This window comes from Leuresthes tenuis, unplaced genomic scaffold (genome assembly GCF_036924035.1).
Source record: "Leuresthes tenuis unplaced genomic scaffold, fLeuTen1.0.hap1 SCAF_4, whole genome shotgun sequence".
Taxonomy (NCBI): Eukaryota; Metazoa; Chordata; class Actinopteri; order Atheriniformes; family Atherinopsidae; genus Leuresthes; species Leuresthes tenuis.
In genome coordinates this window covers 35,181,383-35,205,280 of record NW_027325358.1, presented here as the reverse complement: position 1 = coordinate 35,205,280, position 23,898 = coordinate 35,181,383, and the positions used below count along the sequence as shown (strand labels likewise).

General features: G+C 40.5%; 1 protein-coding gene across 1 annotated transcript in view; it reads left to right on the top strand.

Annotated features, from left to right (window-relative positions):
* The first annotated feature begins 1,333 nt into the window (after window positions 1-1,333).
* The window catches only part of gpr179 (G protein-coupled receptor 179), a 32,504-nt gene continuing 9,939 nt past the window's right edge, over window positions 1,334-23,898 (top strand). Inside the window, exons 1-5 of the mRNA XM_072383713.1 lie at window positions 1,334-2,256; window positions 3,047-3,155; window positions 10,106-10,202; window positions 11,596-11,810; window positions 14,340-14,408. Coding sequence (XP_072239814.1) covers window positions 1,334-2,256; window positions 3,047-3,155; window positions 10,106-10,202; window positions 11,596-11,810; window positions 14,340-14,408 — 1,413 coding nt within the window. The remainder of the gene's footprint in view (window positions 2,257-3,046; window positions 3,156-10,105; window positions 10,203-11,595; window positions 11,811-14,339; window positions 14,409-23,898) is intronic.

Genomic DNA, 23,898 nt, shown 5'->3' with positions numbered 1-23,898 from the left:
CGCCTTATTGGCGTTATCAGGCTTAACTGTAGCACTTTCACTGCTCTGCAGTAAAGTCCCACGGTGGGAGTGACATCTCTGAGTTTATGTATGAGTGTAGTTTTAGTGGTGGTTCTCAGAAGCTGGTTTCCATGGCCACCAAAACAAGAATCGTTGTATGCCTCAGTCCTGCGTCTCTCTGTCATGCCTTTTTTTCTCGCGCTTCTCACACATTATATCTCACTTACCCAGACTTTGCTGTGCACACAGACACACGGACATACACAAACTCGCAGTCATTGTTATAGTGTTTTGTTCATGTGTTATTCTGCATCCACTCACAAACAAGGTAGGCAGGGGCTTCCCTAACGTTAAAAAATGGAAACAATTGTTACAAATTAAATCCAAATCTCTTGTTATTTTCACATGTTTAATCTTAGAATTACTTAAACACATGCGTGCATGTGTATGAGAGAGAAAGAGAGAGGAGAGAGAAACGGAGCAGTAAAAGCGCACCCTGATCTCCATCCAACCTCCAGTAGGAGGGGTTAATCCATTCATCTAGCAGGGAAATTCTTGATGGATGCAGAGCTTAGCCTAACACTCATCTCTGACTGACCGCATCATCAACCTCTTTGCGAAGCAACACACACAGCAGATGTGCCACTCTCGGTCCCTGTCAATACGGAGGAGGGAGTCACAGGCTGAGTGGAGGAAGGGGAGGAGAGACTGCTAGGAGAGAGGACTGGCAGGGGTGGAAGAGCATCAGACAGTCTGGAAAATCTTTGGAGCAACAGATGAGCGGCAGACATAAGCAGGAGAGAAGTGGAGAAAAACGGAAATCCCTTCAATAAGCTGCCCTCCTCTCTCTTTCTCTTCCCATCTGACACGGGGATACCCCTAACTTAGAGGCTGTACCCTCTTTGTCCTCCTCCTCCCTCTTCTTCAGTACACTTCTTTGCTACCTCAACTATGAAATTCCAAAACGGAGGCTGAGCGGCACCGCGAGTTGTAAATATCAGTTGGACTGCGGAGATGCAGGTATTGCTCTCCTCTTGTGCCCCGCTTTTCATCACCAACACCACAGACTAGCAGGTTTGATATCTTTATGCGAGTGCGTGCAAGGCGCATGCAGGGACACGGGAGCTGCGCGTTCTGAGTGTAAGTGCGGGCGCTACAAACTGAGTGGTAGTCTCCTCACGGACACCTGCTGCTGCTGCAGGGCCTCGCTGATGTCAACATGAAATCTCGCCGAGCATCATGTGAGGCTTTTCTTTTCAAAGAAATTTCAATCAGGTTACAAAGTGTTGTGTGGCCCTTCCGTTTCTCCTCTTCTTTTCTAGAGTGAATCAGGATGAGTCCTGTTTGGCTTCTTTTTCTGCTTACGCCCCTCCTAAGAGCACAGGTGACTCCAGAATTGCTATCAGGAGTCACAGTAGAGACAACAAACAACACTGATCTTTTAGTGAACAGTACAACAACTTCTGAAATCTACACTAACTTCTCTGGTTCCTCCAGCCCCACAGATCCCTCTGGGTTTGCAGGGACGCCTTCAGAAGCTCCCACAGAGCAGGAGGATGACTGGTCAGCGGCAGAGACCTTTTTGTATACTGGAGACCCATCCACTCTGAAAATGGGCCACTGTACACGTGCATATAGCACAGCTGGGCAGACTGGACCTCTGCCCAGCAACTTTAATGTCCCCCTTCAGCCAGCTCTGGATGCGCTGGCCAATACTGCCAACTTTCTCAACATGATCTTCCAGGCCAGTGACCTGCGAGAAAGCACAGTTCACGAAGATATGGAGTGGTATCATGCCCTGGTCCGTGCTCTTCTTGAGGCTGACATACTCATTCAGCGGGCCCTGCTTACTTTTGACGCCGACCCAACTGCCCAGGTTCCTCAACTGGTGCTTAGCGCCACCCGCAACCCAATTGCCAAGTTACAGACCATCATCCTCCAGGACTTGTCCAAGGCTTGGGAGAGTCTCCACCCTCCAGCACCAGCCCCCGACGATGGATGGTTTAGAAGATGGAAATTCCCAGAGTCCAACCAGCCAATAGCAGCCCTGTCCAAGCGGGTGCTCTTCAATGACCTCAACACCTTAGATACGCCAAAGTGGGCACAGGGCGACAGCTATGTGACCAATCGCAGTGGGGTACATTGGGCTAGCGCCCCATTTTTGGACTGTAAGGATAGACGCTTCGTGTCTGGCTGGGTGCTTACCCTGTCAACCTCCTTCTATGGCCTAAAACCTGACCTGACACCAGAGTTCAGGTAAGGCCAGCTAACTCACACATACACACACATTATAGAGATATAGCAGACAAGCTATATGGGAATTTTACACTACTCCGTCTCAGGCTGATGATGTCAGAAACTCTGACTCGATTCAAAATGTTTTATTTGAAAGTAATCATTTCACTGATTTCAGGAGATCATTGGTTCCTACAAATGAATGGTGTCATCAGAATATGTGTGTGTTTGGTTTGGGTGTGAGTGAGATGAGCAGCAAGAGAGCTAAAATAAGGACAGTTTCTAATGCATGATGTCAAGTGGGATTTGAAACTTCAGTAATTTGACTGCAAGATCTGTTGCCAAATGTTTGAGACTATCTAGATTTAAAACATCACAAAGCCCTAGAGTGCTTGATTTTACAAACAACATTATATTTGTCTTGAGGACCATATTCATTTATCTGTCACTGTGAGTAGAAAATACAAGAAAAAATATCTAGATTATTTTATCATGGCCTTTCATGACAGTAAAACTTGATTATTGAACTAAAAGAAATGTGTTGACCAATGTGACCTTTCCTCCATTGTTCTGGAGAATAGATTAACCAAAAGTCAGAATTAAAAAAGGAAAGTATATTTGAACCAACACAGTTGAAAATCTGACATGTGAAAGAGATTCTACAAAAAGGCCAGGCAAAATGGAGAACTAGAATAGAAAATATGGGATTTTCCACATGAGTCTAATGATGTTTGGAGCTGCTTGTTTCTTTACGCTGAGACACAACTGTGACCAGCAATGTCTGTGTGTGTGTGCGTATGTCTGCTGTTAGAGGTGTGATACGTGTGGATGTCAACATTCAGGACATCGACTTGGACCAGTGTGTGACAGGAGACAGCTGGTTTGCTGATACTCACCAGTGCAATCGCACCACCATGGAGGTAAAGGCCAGGGAGAGGAAAAACTCAGAGAGAGTCAGAGAGATTACTTTTTTTTGTCTACATTATTGTAAGAATAAACTTGTCTAATTATAAAGGGACCAAACTATCTTTAACTAAAGAATCAGGCGTCTCTTTGAAAAATATGTTAAGACAGGGCTCTCAAGCGCTCTCAAGTTCTCATGCTCACACGCCACAAATGGTATTTCTCATGCTGAAAAAAAGTATAATATAAATTTCTCTGGCGCACCACTATCGCTATGGAAACAGCAGGAAACAAGACCTGTCCACCCCCACCCCCCATTGGCCGGGTCGCAGGAATGGGGGAGCGGGATTCTCACTCTGGCATTCATTCAAAACTTGAGAGCCCTGGTTAAGATGAGCTGTGAAAGCAATTTCCATCAAATTTGGTGTGTTTATAATACAGCTTCAACATCACCAACATGCAGCTGTTCATAGACAACTTTATTTTTTTAGCCTCATTAAACCATACTTACAGCATCAGCTGTATCCCAGAAACCCACCTCATTAATGGTGTCAAAGCACTAACTTTTAAGATAACGTGCATTAGCTTAGTTTCTACAGTTGCAAAACATTCTAGACACACCGACTCAGGTGGCTAAATGTTTTACATATTAAGTTTTACACAAACTGAACACCTATCACTACCTACACAAATCTGCACATATTTTAAAACTCTACAACGGCTCGGTAAATGCTCAAATAATTAGGGAGCTGTTATCCAGTGAGATAAAGACCACTTTTAGATGAAACATGATGTGGCGTTTGCGCCACTAAAATATCTAAGCCTGGAGAGAGTGTAACTCCAAATAACTTGCAAAAAAATCACTAAAACCGCTCACTTTAGGACATCTCAGAAGCTTCTTGCTGGCAGCAAACAATCTGTATAGGTCAACATTTAAGACATTTTATATGAACCATTAAATGTTTTCGTGAAAACCCCATTTCACACACCAGTAAAATATGATCAACACAATTACAACATTGCCTCTCAATTCACAATTAAACTAATTAACAAGATGACAAAACAGATATGACATTTCATAGCCTCCTTTTTGCCTGTTGAAAAATGGGTGAAAAAATGTCTTTGTCTTCAAAACAGCAAATCAAACCCTTTTTAACCAAAATTAACATTAAAATCCTGGTTGGTACTCAATAGCTTCTCCTCAACTTTGGGAGTAGAGTTAAAGCATGCCTCTGAACACTCACTCTAGGAACACCAAAATAAAAATCAGACAGGGAGCATTTCTGAACTCAAACTGTAGTTAAAGTTAAGAAATATACCCCAACTGTCAAACAGTTTTACATTTTTGTGCCTCACTCCAAAAAATGTGTGAAATGACATCAATGTTAGGCTTGCACACTTTCCAAAGCACATCTGCAAACCTACTTTAGGGCTAATGATTTGTCAGCTTAGAGGGCATCTCAACCAAAAGAGCTGGAGTATGAAGTGTGACTCTCAGAAAAAACAAAACATTAAGTGGTAGGATTTAGCAGTGATAGGAAGAACTAGGTAATGTTTTTTTTGTAGTGGGAGGTGAACTCATCATCTGAGAAATCAGAAAAATCAGAACCGAATGTCGTATACAGCATTAGTGTCTGTATCAAGGCAAGCTGTGATGTTTCCTAACCCTAACCACTTAATTTATAATGCATGAACCAATCAGGGACTGAAAGTAAAAAGTAAGTTTGAAGTTTGGGCCCGGGTCACTTCATGCACACCATAATGGGGGTGAGTTGGTGGGGGCCCTAGTGTCCAGCTGGGAGCATTGGGGTGTGTGCTGACCCGCTTTGATTGGCTATCTGGGGTGCCTTATCCTCTCAGGTGTCGGGCAGGGCCTCTACAGGGGGGTTGGGTGGTGCTTTTACTGCTTCATTTAATGTCATTTTGTCAGGACACATGGGCACAGGACACTTATCAGTGCAGAAGGTTGCCTTTAAAAACAGATTTAATGTGCCTATTAATATAGTAAACCAGTGTATTTACCTGCCATTATCCAGAATGCTGGATTAATCTCATGGAGGAGTAATTTTTTTTACACCTATTACTAAAGTTTCTTAACCTAACCAAGGTGGTCTTGACCTCAAGTCTCATGTTTGTAGGCCCTACAACCTTCCACTACTAATGTTTATGGTGTTTATGCAAGCAATTTATTCCAAAATATACTTTCTTTGTATCACTAATTGCAAGGGGCTTTGAGAAAACAGCAGTGCTCTCTGGTAATGAGAACAAGTTGGTCATAACTGTTGGAAGGTTACAGTACAACTCAGGTTAACGTGACTTGTCTAACTCCTGGTTGTGACTTTTAGTTGTATCACACAAGTACAAACTAAACTGTTAATGACCTTTCAGAATAGTTTTTTAAGCTTTGTTTATTTGTGCTCATTGCTTAACTTTGGCATTTTGTTCTTTGCTCATCCTTTCATTCATTCACACTCATCTGTTTGCTTCCCCATCCACTCCAGCTTCAGCTTCCCTTTGCCCTGCCAGTTTATCTGTCCACACTCAATCCTCTACCTCTCATCTCAGCTGTCTATTTAAAGGTGGCTGCGCTTGGTGGCTGACTGCAGGATGATCTGATGGATTACGGCCATAATCCAGCACTCTGACATACTTTTTCTTTATGCACTACACTGATGGAGGTCTGAAATACAAAGGAAGTAGACTCCAAAAACATCCCCAGACCCTCATAGTACCCTTTCCCATCTTGACTTTCACCTCTTGGAGAATTTTGACACACAGGTTTAGACAAACATGAACTAAGACGCCGATTCTCATGCCACATCTTTTCTCTGTCTTGGCAAGCACTCACTCTACATCTCATCATATTATGTAGACTTGTCTGTTGTAGTCATAAAACTTCCTGTCCTAATCCTAATCTTATATCCCTCATTGTCTTGTCGCATTTTGCTGACTTGACTTAATTTAAGTTTATTAATTATTTTCCTGTAATGCTTTATCTTTCCTCATGTCTTTCTCTTTTCTTCATCCCTCATCTCACCACATCTCTTCTCATGCACTCCATGCCTGATTCCTACAACCTCATTTCATTTTGTGTCCCCTGTCACATACCATTGTCTTTCCTTTTTTTCAGCTTTCACTTCTTCTCACCACAGAATTTAATGAGGAAGATGTAGGGTTTTTTTGTCACAGATGTTAACAGACGTTACTCGTTTATTATTTGTTTTAAAAGTAGACATCAAACCCATTGATAGCTTGTTTTTCAGCCTCTCATGAAACGGTTATAAAATCTAATCTATTCATTTGTGTTTTCTGGCTCAATCTTCTTTTTCTTGTTGCGGACATTGAAGTTAATATCATTAAAAATCTTTTTTTTTTTTCAACTGGTTAATGCAGTGAGTTGCCAAAAATATGGTGGACTCATGAAAGAAAGTTCTCACCTAAATAGATTACTTTGACAGTTGTGCTGGGTGTCGGAAAAAATGCATAATTTTTGTCCATGTGCATTCTAAAATAAAGTGCAAGGCTGTCAGGGTCAATTGTTAGGTTACTACCACAAACACTGATGCAAACAACAGGCTTTGGGGCAGGCATGAAACTGTAAAGCCTTTGAAGTTTAAACTTAAACATGACAGATGAGTGAATTTGTTGAGTTTAGATGAGACCATTTGGAGAATTAAGTTGACGGCTGTGTATAATCCATGTCACGTTAAAGTTCAACATGTGCCATTAGGTCTTTGAGCATTCCATAAGGGGGTTGTGACTTTGAATATACACGCGTGAGACTAATGTGTGTTAATATGAGTGTATGTTTGTGTGTGTGCTGGGGAACAGGATTTCTCTAGAAAAAGATAATGTTCTCAGTAGAGGCATTATGTATCCATTTAGCTTTTAGCTTAGATTAACACACAGAGCTTCTAAGTGTGTGTGTGTGTGCGTGTGTATTTGTCTATGTGTCCTGACTGGCTAAATTTACACTGCCATCAGAGGGAAATAGAATGAAAGTGAGTCATGTGACCCTGTTTTTAACCTTTATTCATTCAGGTGCTTTTAGCTTCACAGTGCAGAATAAAAAGGTTGCTGTTTCATATCCCTGTAGTACTACATTATTTTAACCTGGGACACACTTACCACAGCTTTTGCATTTTTTTGAGTTCTTACTTAAATATTTGTTGCATTTCTTTTCACCTATGATAATCCAATTTTTCATTAATGGTGTGGTTGTTAGATTCATGTTGACATGGTGGCAGCACCAGCATATGTAGAACCTGTGGCAGGGCTGGTCAATAGAAAACAAAATGAACATCATGCTTAATTGTTACATCCACCTCAGTGACAGCCTCAAGTGATATTTATTCAACATTCAAGTAAATGGTAAATGGACTTGTACTTGTATAGCGCTTTTCTAGTCTAGCTGACCACTCAAAGCGCTTCACTACATGCCGCATTCACCCCACTCACACACATTCATACAGCACGTCTTAGGATATAACTACGTGCTTTCTAATCATTCACACACATTCATACCCCCAATGATACACTGGGGGAGCAACGTGGGGTTCAGTGTCTTGCCCAAGGACGCTTCGACATGTATCCTGGGGAAGCCAGAGTCGAACCACCGACCTTCTGATTGGTGGGTGACTGCTCTTCCTCCTGAGCTACAGCCGCCTAACACTTTGCTTATGGCAAAACTTTTGATATTATAGTACTTTTTCAAATCAATCGAACTGTATATTTCTGGAACAAGATGTCTATGTCACATTGGGAGGTTCAGATGCCAGTTGGCATTTGTTGAAATAGAGAATTAACTACTACCCTTGGTAAATCACCATTCTTTGAGGATGTTCGTCCATTCATCCATTCCGCACCTGCTTAATCCAGTTCAGGGTCACAGGATGGCTGGAAGCTATCCCAGCTGCCATTGGACGAGATGCGGGCAACACCCTGGACAGGTTGCCAGTCTATTGCAGAATTGTAATTCAGTTGTTTTAATTTAGAGAAAAAAAACACAGAAATGATTTTGATCTCAAAATCACAGATATGTCGCAAGATAAGTTTATTATTTATTGTACAATACACCTAAAAAAGATTATAAGATAGTTTTGATTTGGAGGATTTTTTTGTTTCTGTGTCAAGTGAAGGAAAAGATTATGGAATCGTTCATCAAAAATAAAAATAAAGCCAATTAGTACTATTTGCAGCTCATCTGACTTTTATAAAAGCTTGAATTGTTTTAGTACTATATATTTTAATAATTCAAAAATATTCTTTATCAATCAGGCTACAATTGTCTTATATAGCAGTTGACAGATCTGCAAGTCTGTGTCTTCTTTATATATTTTTCTTTTTACAAAATAAAATAACTGAATGAACAGCCTCAAAGAGTGATGAATCGATCATTTTTTGCCAGGTGGTTCTACAAGATTGTTTCCCATCTTTAAATTTGTGACTTCAGCATTTGCAGTGGAGATTCTCTCAGTTTGAAAAAGTTTTAGCAGTAATTGTTTATGGAGACAGTTGGGAAAGGCCTGCTGTATCAGAGAGGGCTTTAGATTTGGTCTCTAATGTTCTGCTATGGTCTTTTTCTTAGACATGCACTTCACTGAGTCCTTGACTTTGGTTAATGTCAAAGAACTGAGACACACTTATACACACATACAATATTGAGACTTACTTTCACACTTATTTGCTTCGACAAAGCTTTCCTTGCAACATTACCATATATCTTTCCTCTGTTCTGTTAACTAAAGCAAAAGTGAGCCATAGGTTTAACTACTAGTTGTTAGCTAGTATGGAACCTCTCAAGAGCAAAAAAGCAAAGAAAAGTTCTTCCGCAAGAAGATTCCCAGTTTGCGTTTTGACTGGCACGGGGGAGTGTGCATGTATTACCCTGTGCTTGCATCAGTTCTGCCCAGGTACTCCAATATCCTCCAACAGGCCAAAACCCTGTATGTCAGGTTAACTGATGATTCTAAATTCACCCTAAAAGTGGGTGTAAGTGTATTTGGTTTTGTCTTGATTATCTCTGTGTGGCTCTGTGATGAATTAGCGGCCTGTTCAGAGTGTACTCTGGCTCCCACGTCAGTGGCAGCTGGGATATCCTTCAGGCCCCCCCATAACCCTGAATAGGAAGAAGCGGATATGGAAAACTGACAGATATATGTTCTACATGAGATCAAATTTTTCGCATTTTTTCCCCATGACAAAAAAGCACAAAATATCTATCTTCTTTGCCTTTCTTTAGGACAAAGTGATAGCAGGTATTGGGAGCTGTTGAAAGTTCTGTCACTGGGATTATTATCTATAATAGTTATCAATTTCCACTTTAGTTTAGGACTCTCTTTGTTACGATTTTGAGGAATTTGTTGTGGTGACCCAAATGCAGACCAGCAGATGATCGGATGACAACATAAATACTGAGGAGAAGTGATAAGTGAATGGAAGCAGCTGAGACAATTGGACACAGGTGAGTGAGATAAGCAAATTATTTGAACATGAAGACTGAGGAAAGCATGAGAGAGATGATGGCAAAGACACAAAAAACAACTATGAACATGAACATGAACCAAGGAATAAATATGAGTAAAAGACAAATCAAAACTAGATAACTACAAAGAGCATAAATCCTAAAAACTAAATAACAGACAAGAAAACTGAAACCAAGACCTGAAATATAAAAACCAAAGTCCTAAAATATCTCTTGCTAAACTCGTACACTCTCTCCATTGACTCAAAACTAAATTCTAATTCTAATTGTGTTTTAAAGTTGTTATAAATTATGCTTTATTAACAAATGGTGCTGATGCTTTCTTTGGATGGGTAACACCTATTGCACTGGTGATGGTACTTTTGCGAGTTTATACAGTATTAGCTCCATACTAAAAGCATCATATTAAAATTGTATGAACTCACTATTACAATCTAAAACAAATATATACATAAACTAAGGTCACTCTTTCTCTTTTTTTAGTGTGTGCCAGTTCCAGGCCGGGGCTTTCGGCTTGGTCAGTACTGCTGCCGCTGTAAAGAGGGATACTACAACCCGGAGATATCCCCCGAGGACTCGGGTAAGACGACCAATATCAGTCCACACCAAGTGAAATAACTTAAAATGTTAAAGCTTTTGGTCTTCCTTACTCCACTGTATATTTGAATAATAATTCCACTTTCAGTAACTAACTGACCAAACTGGAACTTTTTTTTTCTCAGTCAATAAATTAGTCAATAAATTTTCTTAGTCAATTAAATTATTCCATCTCTTAAGGATAGATAAGGATATGATTTTTTTGCCCCGAAGTGTCAACAAGTCCCATTAAAAGACCAAAAACAGCACTAGTTGGATCATACTTACAAGTATTCACTGTGTTGACAAAATCTGTAAGTCAGATTTTTAGTGTCCTCAACTTCAACTTTTATTCAGAAATATTTGAAAAAACATTAGTGAGCCATGAAGCTTTCTCACTGATCATGTTCAGTACCTAGGTTGTGTGTGGCACTGCTTTCTGTTTTGCATTTTGTACATTCTGTCTTCTGTCCTGCTGCTGTGAATACTCATAAAAGCACTAAACAGCTGTTCATCCACTGCAGAAAAAAATAACTCAAAATACACTTGAAAAAACTTCTCTTTCAGTGGATTTTAGTGAGTTTCCTGGTGCTTTAGGAAATTACTGAGCTTTATGTATTCATGGTTTACTTTGAAACATTTGTTTCATAATGAGCGGGACTGAAGTTTGGAGATGACTTCCACTGACAGCCACTGAATTTCAGAGGCACTGAGAGAAAGAATGATGTGTTGTTATAATTTGGTCCTTGGGTCCTTGGATCCTTGGTCCCTGGTCCATTGGATTTGCTAACAATGACAGAATACTAAATATTACTAGACAAACTTACACAGAACAACATCTGACATTATTATTACTATACCAACAAGAAAGTGTTTTTGTTTTCTTTTTTACACGTGAAAACAGCTTGTTTAGCTTTTTAAAGCCTTGGTGATAAAACACAGCTTACAGTACACAGTACACAGCTACATAGACATTTTAAAATGTATTAAAGACTCAACTTTAATTAAGATTAGGGCTCTCACTATAGTCAACTGCAATGACATTACATAAAATCCCAATAAATAATGTAAATATGAAATTATGCTGTTAGTTTTTGATGATGTTATGAGTGGAGGAAACAAAAGCAGGACACAGGTAGAATTCGAAAAGGAAAGATTTATTTTTCAATGGAGCAGAGACAATATATATATATAAATTAATATATAAATTATATAAATTATTCAAATATTAATGCTGGAAAATGTTTAAATCAAGAAAGAAATACTTTGAAGACACTAATTTATAATTGTTTCCTATCCAGAGTTTGTGTACTGCACTGGTCACTTGTATGTGAAGCTGTCACGTGGCTTTGTGTAGGTGGTGTACATGCATGTGTCTGTGTTTGATGCAGATGGAGGCTCCGTGAACGGCAGTGACAGCAGCAGTATGTGTTACCCGAACATGCCCATTTGTCTCCCATGTTGGCCGGGTTGCAAGAGCTGCCAAGACAGCACCCCCTGCAGGGTGCAGGAGGATGGACCACTCAGGGCCAGTGTGCTGGCCTTCCAGGGGGTCTTCATGTTCCTCATCTTCGTCAGCATGCTGGTGGCCTACCAGCATCGTCGGAATCGGGTGAGTCAGATCTTTTTGCTTAGCAGGGATTCTGTATGTATGAAGTTAGGCCAGACGGACAACAGTAGATCAGTTCAAGACACTGAGACATGTTATGTGATTTTCATTAAACAAAACATCCACCTTTACCACATAATATCTTTACAATCTATTATCACCATAACATTTTTAATTATGTCAATCTCAGATGTTATAGTGTAATCAGTTTTGGTTAGCAACAGAGAGCAGAAACTTGTTTTAAGTAAACTGTTATTGTGGCATTGTAAGCTTGATTAAAAATACTGCATATTATCATGTCTTCGACTTCCTGAAAAAAAAAACAATACAGGTCTAATTTATGAGACTATATTCATATCGTCCCATGTCATACTTTGCCTCTACTACACTTATGCGACAGGTTAAACCATTGTTTTTCCCCACCTTACTGCCATGCCATCTCCACACACACACCAAAAAAAATGTCTAGTTGTCAGTTCTACTAAAATTAACTTAAAATATTATTTTCCTCTAAACTTCTTATCTTTACATACAGGCAAAGTCTGAAAAAACAAACAGTTAAGCCACACTCATGTATGATCATTCCTTTATCTAACATTATTCAGAAACAGATTTGTTTTATTTTTTTTGTTATTCTGCTAGTAATAAAGGTAATATGCTGCCAAACCACAGGTACATCAGGATCTAATCTGTTATATTTGTCACAGGGACAGATGCTTTGAGAACAAAACAAAAAAAATACTCTTGATACTTAAATCAATTTAGCTGATCTGTGTTTACTTTAAATTAAATTAAAATGAGTATTCCAATTAGTTTTTGTTATAATTGTAATACATCCATCCATTTATGCCACTTATCTGGGTCAGGGTCACGAGGGCAATAGTCTAAGCAGAGATCCCCAACCCCCCCTCTACAAAATACATAAAGACTTGTTTGTCAAACTCCCATTCGCAGAGTGCCACATGCAAACAAACTCTGTAGGACTCCTTCAGCCTGACAGCTCCTTTCACCTAGGTGTCCACCATCGGGTGTAAAAACATTAACAAAAAGTGAGAAAATGAAAAACCAAATGCATAAGAAATCAGAAGGCAAAAACAGATAAGGAAACAACTGACAAGAGAATTTCCAGAAGGTTGTAATGGCGATCTGACAAAGATTGAGCTGAACAACTAGATATACTTGGAAGAACTAATGAGGAAGTCGCTGCAGCTGAGGTTAATTGACTTGGAGACAGGTGTGGAAGTGAAGCTGATAACCAACACGGGAACTGAGCATAACTTGAGGGTTACTTGGAGTAATGACCAGGCCAAGAATTTAAAACGCAATGCAAAGTATAAGCTCAAACAAAATACAAACTAAGAACATAGAACAGCAAGCAACTAAGAAGTTCAAAGAAACAACCAACTAAGAATACAGACGAGTAAAACAAAGAACTAAGAAACGACTAGAAACTCAGAACACAAAAAACATGGAGTAACTATGAACAAAAAAATAGTTTGTACAAACAGAATAAATCTTAAATTTAAACCAATGCATTAAAACACCAAGAATCCAAACAAAAAAAAGAAAATAGAATCAAAGATACACGAAAAAGGAATCCAAAGTCCAACAAAATCCTCAGTCCAAGACATAAGGCCACGTGTCTGATGATACAACTATAAAGTCAATTATCGACCTATGGCCCAGGCTGGCCTGTTATATGGTACACTTATGAACCACCTTATGCCCAAATATGGTGTTCGCAATGGACAATCCATGACTCGCGCAGAAGTCCAAAAATAAAACACCACTTGGGTTCAGATCAGGGAGGCTGTTCCTCCCGGTCATGCCTCTCCAGACCATTCAGTCATTGCCCACATGTACACTGAAGTCCTCCATTGAAAAACAATGGAATCCCCTGGGGGCGCCCCCTCCAAGACACCCCCCAGAGACTCCAAGAAGGCTGGGTAATCTGAGCAAACAACAGTCACTTGGTCACTGTGGAGAACTCCAATTCTGAGGCCGTAAACCTGACGCCCACCCCCCTGGGCAACTCCGGAGTATGAGAAAGTCCAGCCTCTCTCCAGGAGTTTGGTTCCAGAGCCCACACTGTTTGTGGAGGTAAGCCCAACTATATCTAGTTGGTACCACTCCATCTCACACACCAGCTCAGACTGTTTCTCTGCCAGCAAGTTGATGTTCCATGTCCCAAGAACCAGTTGGTCCCAAGAACCCCTGAGGGCCCAGCTCTCAGAGCACCCAACCTCGAATTTGCTCCCCATAAGTGGTGGGGCCACGTGTAAGTGGCCTCCTGTTGCTCCTTTGGGGTGCCCCAGGAGCCAAGGCTCAGCTCCCAGGGACTTGTCGGTGAGGTTCCTCTTACCCACCTCTGGTTTTCCGTTCCACATTTTTCTTTTGCTCACTTCAAAAGATAGATAATCTAAAGATGTGTGATAAATGTGTCAGGGACAGTAGGAATTTGCAGAAATTGCTTCAATGGGCTTCAGCTTCTCAAAATTGTTATATTTCTTCACCCCCCCCATCCACTTCCAGAGGATCCGGGCATCCGGCCTCCTGCTCCTCGAGATGATCCTGTTCGGCTCTCTGCTCCTCTACTTCCCGGTGAGTTTCCAACTGAGTTGACTTGCTAAGTGTTGCAGATCAGAGCTCTTTATAGACGACTGCACAGCACAGTGCTGAGGATTATTCGTGAGGATTCGTGGAAAGGTGAATGGGGTGTATGTATTTTTTAATGGCTTGGGTGGGTACATAGTCAACATTTCATAACATCCCCCTACTCCAGTCATAATTGTCAATCAATTATGTGTCCAATCAAAGAGCTGTCAACGAAAGCCTTTTTCATCCATCTGAGAGTGTCAGCTGATGAGAGCTTGTTCCCGCAAGGGTTAGGGTTAATGTGTGCAGAGCTACAAATGATTTGGAAATTAATTATTGTGGGTGGGTTGTGTATTTGTGTATTCATGGGCTGATGTCTCTGATTCTCTGAACTACGTACTGTAATTTCAAAATATAAAAAGCGATCATCATTTAGCGAGTGACCTGCAGTGGAAGGAGTAGTCAGGTCCTCTGCTGAAGTAAAGCAGTAAAAGCACAGTGTAGAAATACTGTGTATGCTACATTTAAATCCTTTACTCTAGCATTTGTAATATTTTCATGGCAGCTAGTACAGTGGGTCCAATTATCTTTTAATAAATGTAAATTAAATATAGTGCTCGCTTGTAATGATATTTTCTCTTGAGCATCTCACAAGTATTATCTTAACTTACAATGTGTTGATAACATTTTGTGTAGATGATCTGAATCTATAAAGTAAATGGACTTACTCTAAGATAAAGCTATGATAAATGTAGTGGGGTAAGAAAAGCACACACATTATTCACCTTCAAATTGTGGTGTAGTAGAGGTTGCAAATTTGTTAGATGCACTTAATCAAAACAAATGTGTTCAGATTGGCAGAAACCACTTAAAGGGGAACTCCGGTATTTTTAAACCTAGACCTTATTTCTGGCATGAAATACGTTTATCTACTCACCAAGAACAGTTTGGTGAAAGTCGGTGTCCTTTGGCAGCTATTTAGAAAACTCGCAATCCATATAACGGCGTGAACGGGGCAAAAAATAGATGTGTGGTAAAAGAAGGGCAGTGTGGCCGCATCGATCAATGCTTTTTTAGAAGTCAGTCAAATAAGTCGGATGAAGTCCAGCGGCAGGTAGAAAACCACAGTCCAAAGGATATCAATAACACAGCTACGGAGGAGGAGGTTCTAAGAAGGGATGCAGCAGATACTGAGGTGAATAGGCCAGTTAGAGAGGGAAATCTGGAGCAGAAAGCTAGAGTTAAGTGGCCTAGCTCAAATAGCGACAAAGAATGGGAGGCAGTCAATAAAGATTTGTCATTAATATTAAGTAGACTGGGAGGAAATGCAAGCCATAAGCTGGAGAAGATGGGAGATATAATTTACTCCTATGGTGCAGAAAGATTTGGGGTGCAAGATAGAAAAAGGGTTGAAAGAGTACAATTAGTTAAGTCTAGACGGCAAAGAGAAATGGAGAAATTGGTTAAGGAAAGAAGAAGCTTAAGAAAGCAGTGGAAAAGAGCTACATAGGAAGAGAGGGAGGGAATTATTATTTTCCAGGAAGAATTGAGAAGCAGGCTAGCAATACTCAGAAGGGCTGAGTATCTTCGGAAAAAGAGAAAGAAGAAAGGATATGTTAGGACCCGTTCAAGTTTGTTAAAGGTTTGTTTAACCAGGAAAAGGGAGGGCAGCTTAAAGCAACAAAGGCTGAGGTGGAAGAGTATCTAAGAAATACTTATTTAGATCTTGAGCAGTGTTGAGTAGTAGGCCTTCCACCTGACATGCCTCCATTAGGAGAGATAGCTCATAAGATGGATGTTAGACCACCTAGGTGGAAAGAAGTTGAGGTGGTCATGCGTGCAAAGGCTTCGTTGGCCCCAGGGCCAAATGGAGTCCCCCTCTGGGCTTATAAAAGTGCACCTGATATCCTAAAGTTTTTGTGGAGACAATTAAGAATAGTTGGGGAGAAACAGTTTATTCCTGGAGCTTGGCGTAGGGCAGGAGGCGTTCTTATTCCAAAGGAGAAAGGGTCCTTGGACCTTAGTCAGTTCCGGATGATCTCTCTCCTAAATGTGGAGGGGAAGATTTTCTTTAGTGTAGTTGCACAGAGATTAGCTAGTTATTTAGAAAGGAATAGCTTAATAGATACTACTGTGCAGAAGGCAGGAATACCAGGTTTCGCAGGGTGTTTAGAGCACACTAGCATGATTTGGCATTAGATTCAGACAGTGAAGATTGAGAAAAAAGACTTGCATGTTATATTTCTGGATTTAGCAAATACATTTGGTTCAGTGCCACACAGCCTTATTTGGAAAGCGTTTGATTATTCTAGAGTGCCTGTATTTGTTGTTAACTTAATAAGAGCATATTTCCAGGATATTAGACTGTGCCTAAGCAGGTTTCACAACAGGTTGGCAGAGGCTAGAAATAGGCATTATGGCAGGGTGTACGATTTCTCCATTAGCATTTACAATGGCGATGGAGATAATTATTAGAACTTCTAAGTGGGTTGTAGGTGGAGAGAGACGTCAGGATGGCATGCGCCTTACACCAATTAGGGCCTACTTGGATGATATGACATTGGTGACTACAACAGTGTCATGTATGAGGAGAATACTTGAGACATAATAAAAATCTAAAGTGGGCTGGTATGAAAATCAAACCTACAAAGTCTAGAAGTATCTCAATAAGTAGAGGGAAATTAAGTGATAGAAAGTTTGTAAAAGATTAAGAAAAATTCCAATAATTAGGGAAAAGGCAGTAAAGAGTTTAGGTAGATGGTACCAGGCCGACTTAAATGATGGAGAGCAGGCAGGCCAGTTTCGGAAAGATGTTGCTGAGGTGTGGATAGAATAGATAAATCAGGGCTTCCAGGAAGGTTGAAGCTGTGGTGTCTGCAATTTGGATTGTTTCCTCCGTTGATGTGGCACTGTCTGTGTATGAGATTCCATTATCTGTTGCAGAAGAAATGGAAAGATTACTTAGCTTTTACATTAGGAAGTGGCTAGGTGTTCCTAGATGCTTAGGTACTGTGGCACTATATGGGAAAGGCATACTCCAGCTCCCAGTATCTAGTCTAGTAGTCCTACTAAAGTTAGGACAGAGCTTCTGTTAGCTGGGAGTAAAGATGTGGTAGTTAGTAAAGTGGTTCCAAACCCAACCAAGGGGAGTGGAATCCGGCAAACCGGTGTGGAGTAGAGCAGGTCCCAAGGAGAAGAGGAAGCTGGTTGTTGAGCAGGTTCATAGACAGGAGGAAATGTTAAGGGGTACAAAGGCAGTGGCTCAGGTTAAGAAGGAGTGGTTGAATTGGGAAGGTGTAGAGAAGAAAAAGCTTAGTTGCAAAGAGCTGTAGAAAATGGAGGAAAGGAGTATTAAATTTTTGATAGGGGCAACATATGATGTGTTGCCAACTCCCCAGAACCTAAAACTCTGGGTAAATGGAGACCTGTTATGTTCATTATGTTCAGGTACTGCAACTTTAAACCAAATTCTGTTAGGTTGTAAGGTTAGTCTGCAGGTATTGAAAATGAACGAAGGCAGGTGAATTTAGGAGGGTGAAGAGAGTGGCAAGTCAGTTTGTTCAGGAGAAGGAGAAAGTTAATAAGAAAATAAGGAGGCAAGTCAGCTTAGAGGATGCTTGTGATTGGAAAATACAGGTACATTTAGGAGGAAAGCTTGTTGTTCCACAAGAAACAGCCTCTACAAATCTTCAGGCTTGTCGAGTCCCAGCTCCTTAACGATAAGTTTTTTCTCCATCATCCGTCTCGCAAAAGAGTGCATTAATAATGATTTCACCAAATTTGGTGGAAGTTGCTCTTGAAGTCCAGTTGTCACCGCCATCATCTCTCTTCATCATCACACATATTATTTTTTTCCCCTGTAGCGTAGGTCAGAGTCTGGGAGTTGCACTATGACAAAAAAAAACTATCGCTGGCTCCTCACGCATTTTACGTAGCAGTTGGGGCTAAATCTCCAGCACCCCACCAGCGTTAAATTTGATGACGTTGATAGGCCAATTATTCATGATTTTCCCATAGCAACCATTACCGGATTGGCTGTTTAGCTGCAGGTCTGGGGCTATTTGCCGATAGCCCTATGAGAGAATGATACACTGTCTGTCAGTGGAAATTCACTGTTTAAAGAGTGTCAGTTGGTGGAAATGTTGTTTAAATGATTTAAACAGCACAGAAAAAGCACTGGTGAAAGTTACCAATGATCTCCTCTTAGCCTCTGATAGCGGACTTTTTTCTGTGCTTGTCCTGTTGGATCTCAGTGCTGCATTTGATACGATCGATCACAGCATTCTGTTACAGAGACTTGAACATGTTATTGGAATTAAAGGAACTGGTTTAAGTCATATTTATCTGATAGATTCCAGTTTGTTCTTGTAAATGAAAAATCTTCCTCACACATTGGAGTAAGTCATGGAGTTCCTCAGAGTTCTGTGCTTGGACCAATTCTTTTTACTTTGTACATGCTTCCATTAGGTAACATTATTAGACAGCATGGCATAAATTTCCATTGTTATGCTGATGATACTCAGCTGTACTTATCTATGAAACCAGATGAAACCAATAGGTTGGTCAGAATACAAGCATGTCTTAAAGCCATAATGACCTGGATGACTCAGAACTGTCTGCTTTTAAATTCAGACAAAACTGAAGTTGTTCTCTTTGGACCTGAGCGCTTCAGGGAGAAATTGTCTAGTTATATAGTTACTCTAGATGGTATTTCCTTGGCTTCTAGTTCTACAGTGAGGAACCTTGGAGTTATTTTTGACCAGAATTTATCATTTGACGCACTATTAAAACTGGTTTATGGGACTGCCTTCTTTCACCTTCGTAATATTGCTAAAATCAGGAACATCCTGTCTCAGGGTGATGCAGAGAAACTAGTTCATGCATTTGTTACTTCAAGATTGGACTACTGTAATTCCTTATTATTGGGCTGTCCCACATATTCTCTGAAAAGCTTCCAGCTGATTCAAAATGCTGCAGCCAGAGTTCTGATGAGAACTAACAGGAGAGATCATGTTTCCCCAGTTTTAGCTTCTCTTCATTGGCTCCCTGATAAATTCAGAATAGAATTTAAGATTCTTCTCCTCACATTTAAAGCTCTTAATGACCGAGCTCCGTCATATCTTAAAGATCTCATTGTAAGATATTTTCCTAACAGAGCACTTCGCTCCCAAACTGCAGGTTTACTAGTTGTTCCCAGAGTTTCTAAAAGTAGAATGGGAGGCAGAGCCTTCAGTTATCAGGCCCCTCTCTTGTGGAATAAGCTGCTAGTAAATGTCCAGGAAGCAGACACCCTTTCCACTTTTAAGATTAGGCTTAAAACTTTCCTTTTTGATAAAGCTTATAGTTAGGGATGGCTCAGGTGATCCTGAAACATCCCATAGTTAAGCTGCTATAGGCTTAGACTGCTGGGGAACCTCATCTGTCACACCTTTCCTCACTTTTCTCTCTTTTTCACCCTATTTAATTTCTCAAATGATTTTATGTACATGTGACATTATTGTGGTTATTAACTTGTGTTTCCCTGTTCCAACAGGTATCCTTTGAATGGTGTTATGGTGTCCCCCCCCCCCCCCCCCCCCCTTTTTCTCCCTCCTTTCTGTCTTCTCAAACCCCAGCTGGTCGAGGCGGATGGCCACCCTTCCTGAGTCTGGTTCTGCCAGAAGTTTCTTCCTGTTAAAAGGGAGTCATTCCTTTCCACAGTCGCCACAGGCACGCTCAAGACGGGAGATTGGACTGAAGACAAGTTTTGGTGCAATCTGTTGGTTTCCTTAGCTAGGATATAATTTTTTGAATTGGCTCTACATGAATGAATTGGATTATGATTACCATTAATTGAATTCCAATTGGCTTGAATTGGACTATATTATTTAAGTGCCTTGAGATGACAATTGTTGTAATTTGGCGCTATATAAATAAAATGTAATTGAATTGAATGTAGGTTCACACACTATTAAGTAAAATTGACATTTTTTTTTTTAAAAATGCAAAAAATATTTTTGCCCTTCAACAACTGGTGGGGCAGAGCCCCAGGGCCCTCTATGGGCCAGCCTCCACTGGATTGTAGGACTGGTTAGTTGAATTTGTCTTCTAAATCTGCTAGCGTGTCTTGTCCTGCCTCCACCTCTGGCACCCTCTTTACTTTCATTACCCCTACCTGAAACATGGTTTGTATTCCATTCCTACTTGTCTTTGCCTCTTCTATCCCCACCCGCTATGACTGGTGTGCAGTTGGTGAGAGGCTGGAGTAATTTGTGGTTGGAAAAAGAAAAAAAAGATGGTTGTTGTGGTGTGAGGAGCAGTGATGTCTGGCATTAGGGGAGTGACTCTGGGACGCCAGTGATCACTGTCTGAGTTCCATTCTTTATTTTGTTTATTTTTTAGCACAAATTTCTTGTGTTTACCTTAAAAAATAGCTAGAACCTTAAATCTGTGGTTCAAATTTTGGTCAAAGTATACCTTCAGCAACCTCGTAATTACCGTGAGTAGGAGACATAAAAGGGGCCAGCTGGCCACATCAGGTGTTGAGGAACTAGGATATATTGATTAGTAGTGGGCTACTGGAACACTACTTTTATGAATAAGACCAGAGGAAACGATAATACTGGAAAGCTGTTATACCAGCAACCTAAAGCTTGTTTTATAGTTGACGCATCGCTCACGGCATGTGACATCAAAATGACGTATTTCCACCTGGCGTGCGCCACGAAAAGGCGGCACGGCACATAGTTGTGCACCAGTCAAAATTTGTAACTTGGCAAGCGCGGAGAACGACGAACCGGATTGACCAATTCGAAAACGGGCTTAGCGAAGAAGTGCGTCTGTATAGGCACCTGTACGACACTGCACTGAAACAGCATAAGCAAGTAAAACAGCAATCTGATCTATTATTATTATTGCATCCTGAAAGGCAACGATAATTCCCAAGAGTGTCCGTTGAAGCACACTATTTCATAACAAACCAACAAACGAAAGGTAACACAATACACATAAAAGTCCGATAACAATATTCTAAGTACTATATCAGACTATAATGGTAATAACACACCTATTGAAATTTCAACTTCTGTAGGCTCATCAGCTATTATTTAAGTAGAGGTGAGAATGCTGATCATTGGTGACAGTGCTACTTTTCCTACTCGTGATGGGGGTATTGTTTTCTCCTCTTTCGTCGTCGTGGAGTAGTTAGTGGTAACCTTCACATAACAGCAACACCTCTGTGACGGAGAAGATAGCAACTAGTGGCACATCGACTTGCGGCACTATATATGGTCGGCACAACACCATAACGTCATCAACACCGCTTGCGCGAGCCATCGCAGCAACCATACTGAGCTCTTAAGTGATAGGCGATATATATGCATATTATGTGGGACCGATAGATACTTTAAAACCCAACACGTGAACTAATAAAGAAACCTCTAACCCGGAGTTCTAATGTTTGGAAACAGGATTTGCTTTTACTGCTCATGATTGATGAGGTGTAATTTGACTTTATGATAAAAATGCTACGGCCAGGACAACAGATTAGGGGGCATACATAATCTGAGAATGGGTCCCAATTGCAAAGCCTTAATAACTTTAATACAACTGCAGCTGACCTGAGATGGATGATTGTGAATAAACTGGATACTTGGAGCCTGTGTTGCTTTTGCCAAGGTTAATCCACCCAGGGCTAAGATTGAACAATACTGGAAAAGCATATGGGAACAAGAGGCCTCACATAACACCAATGCTTCATGGCTTGTGGATCTGGGCCACCCAAAACAAGAACCGGCAACGATCGTGGTGCCAGACATCAAAGAAAGGCTTTTAAGTCTGAATGTACTCCAGAAATCAGAGTCCCAAGTGACAGGTCAGAGTTCACTCTGTCAGCTCAGTGGGATGTCACTGTGGTATGGTCCATTTCATCTAAAAGTGCAAAGAGATTACCTGCTGGAGGGCATACTTGACCAGCCCACAATAAGCCTGCTCTATACTTTACTTCCTATTAGTAAAGTTAGATTCTCTATAGATAACCTTGATCATCATCAAACATACAACAGGGTATCTGGTCTCAATATCCATCACCCTCTGAATGTAAGGACAATATAGAACAATATGGTAGGAAATCCAGGTGTATGCTGCTACCGACAAAGAAACAGAAAAAGACTTGTTGGATATTGTTTTAACTTACCTGAGGAAGCTAAAAAAATAATTCAGAGAGAATGCCCTGTGGACAAATGAGACTGAATTGGAGCTTTTGCTTGAAGGACATTATTCTGCTATTTATAGAAAAAAAAAATTAGGATAGAAGGAAAGAACACAGTTCAAACCTGGTTAAGGTTCAATTGTGTTTTGCGGCATGATCCATGCGTCTTGAATTTTCCTTTGCTCTGGTTTTTATTATTGGTCTTGGGTAACTTCCTGTTTTATTTCGTAAGAACTTCTCCCTTAGCAGGTTAATTGAGTTTTATTTCCTTCCCTGTGTTACACCTGGTTTAAGTTACTGACTAAACACACCTGTTTCCTTTCCCCTAATCACTCCCTCAATATATAGACTCCTGGTTTTCTGCTGTCTGCTACTGGATCATTGTCGTGTTTCACACCCATGTTGCTGCTTCTATTTCTGTGTTTTTTGGTTAAAATAAACTTTAAGGGTTATCTGCCAGCTGCAGTGTCTCACCTTTGTCTGCACTTGGGTCCACTCTTTCAATAAGTGGTGACAGTTTTGGCCTCCTTTGCTGCCTTGGACAATGGATGTCTTCACATGGCATTTTGAAAACTGAAGACTACCATAATATTCTTGGCTGCAATCAAGAGATCAGAAAGCTGTGTTTCCATAAATACACACATTAATGGTTTCAGGCAAAGACATGGAGAGGTTTCAAGTAGCCAGCCATAGTTTAGATCTAAATTCCATTTAGCACCCTCAGCTTTTAAGTCTGAATGTACTCCAGAAATCAGAGTCCCAAGTGACAGGTCAGAGTTCACTCTGTCAGCTCAGTGGGATGTCACTGTGGTATGGTCCATTTCATCTAAAAGTGCAAAGAGATTACCTGCTGGAGGGCATACTTGACCAGCCCACAATAAGCCTGCTCTATACTTTACTTCCTATTAGTAAAGTTAGATTCTCTATAGATAACCTTGATCATCATCAAACATACAACAGGGTATCTGGTCTCAATATCCATCACCCTCTGAATGTAAGGACAATATAGAACAATATGGTAGGAAATCCAGGTGTATGCTGCTACCGACAAAGAAACAGAAAAAGACTTGTTGGATATTGTTTTAACTTACCTGAGGAAGCTAAAAAAATAATTCAGAGAGAATGCCCTGTGGACAAATGAGACTGAATTGGAGCTTTTGCTTGAAGGACATTATTCTGCTATTTATAGAAAAAAAAATTAGGATAGAACACAGTTCAAACCTGGTTAAGGTTCAATTGTGTTTTGCGGCATGATCCATGCGTCTTGAATTTTCCTTTGCTCTGGTTTTTATTATTGGTCTTGGGTAA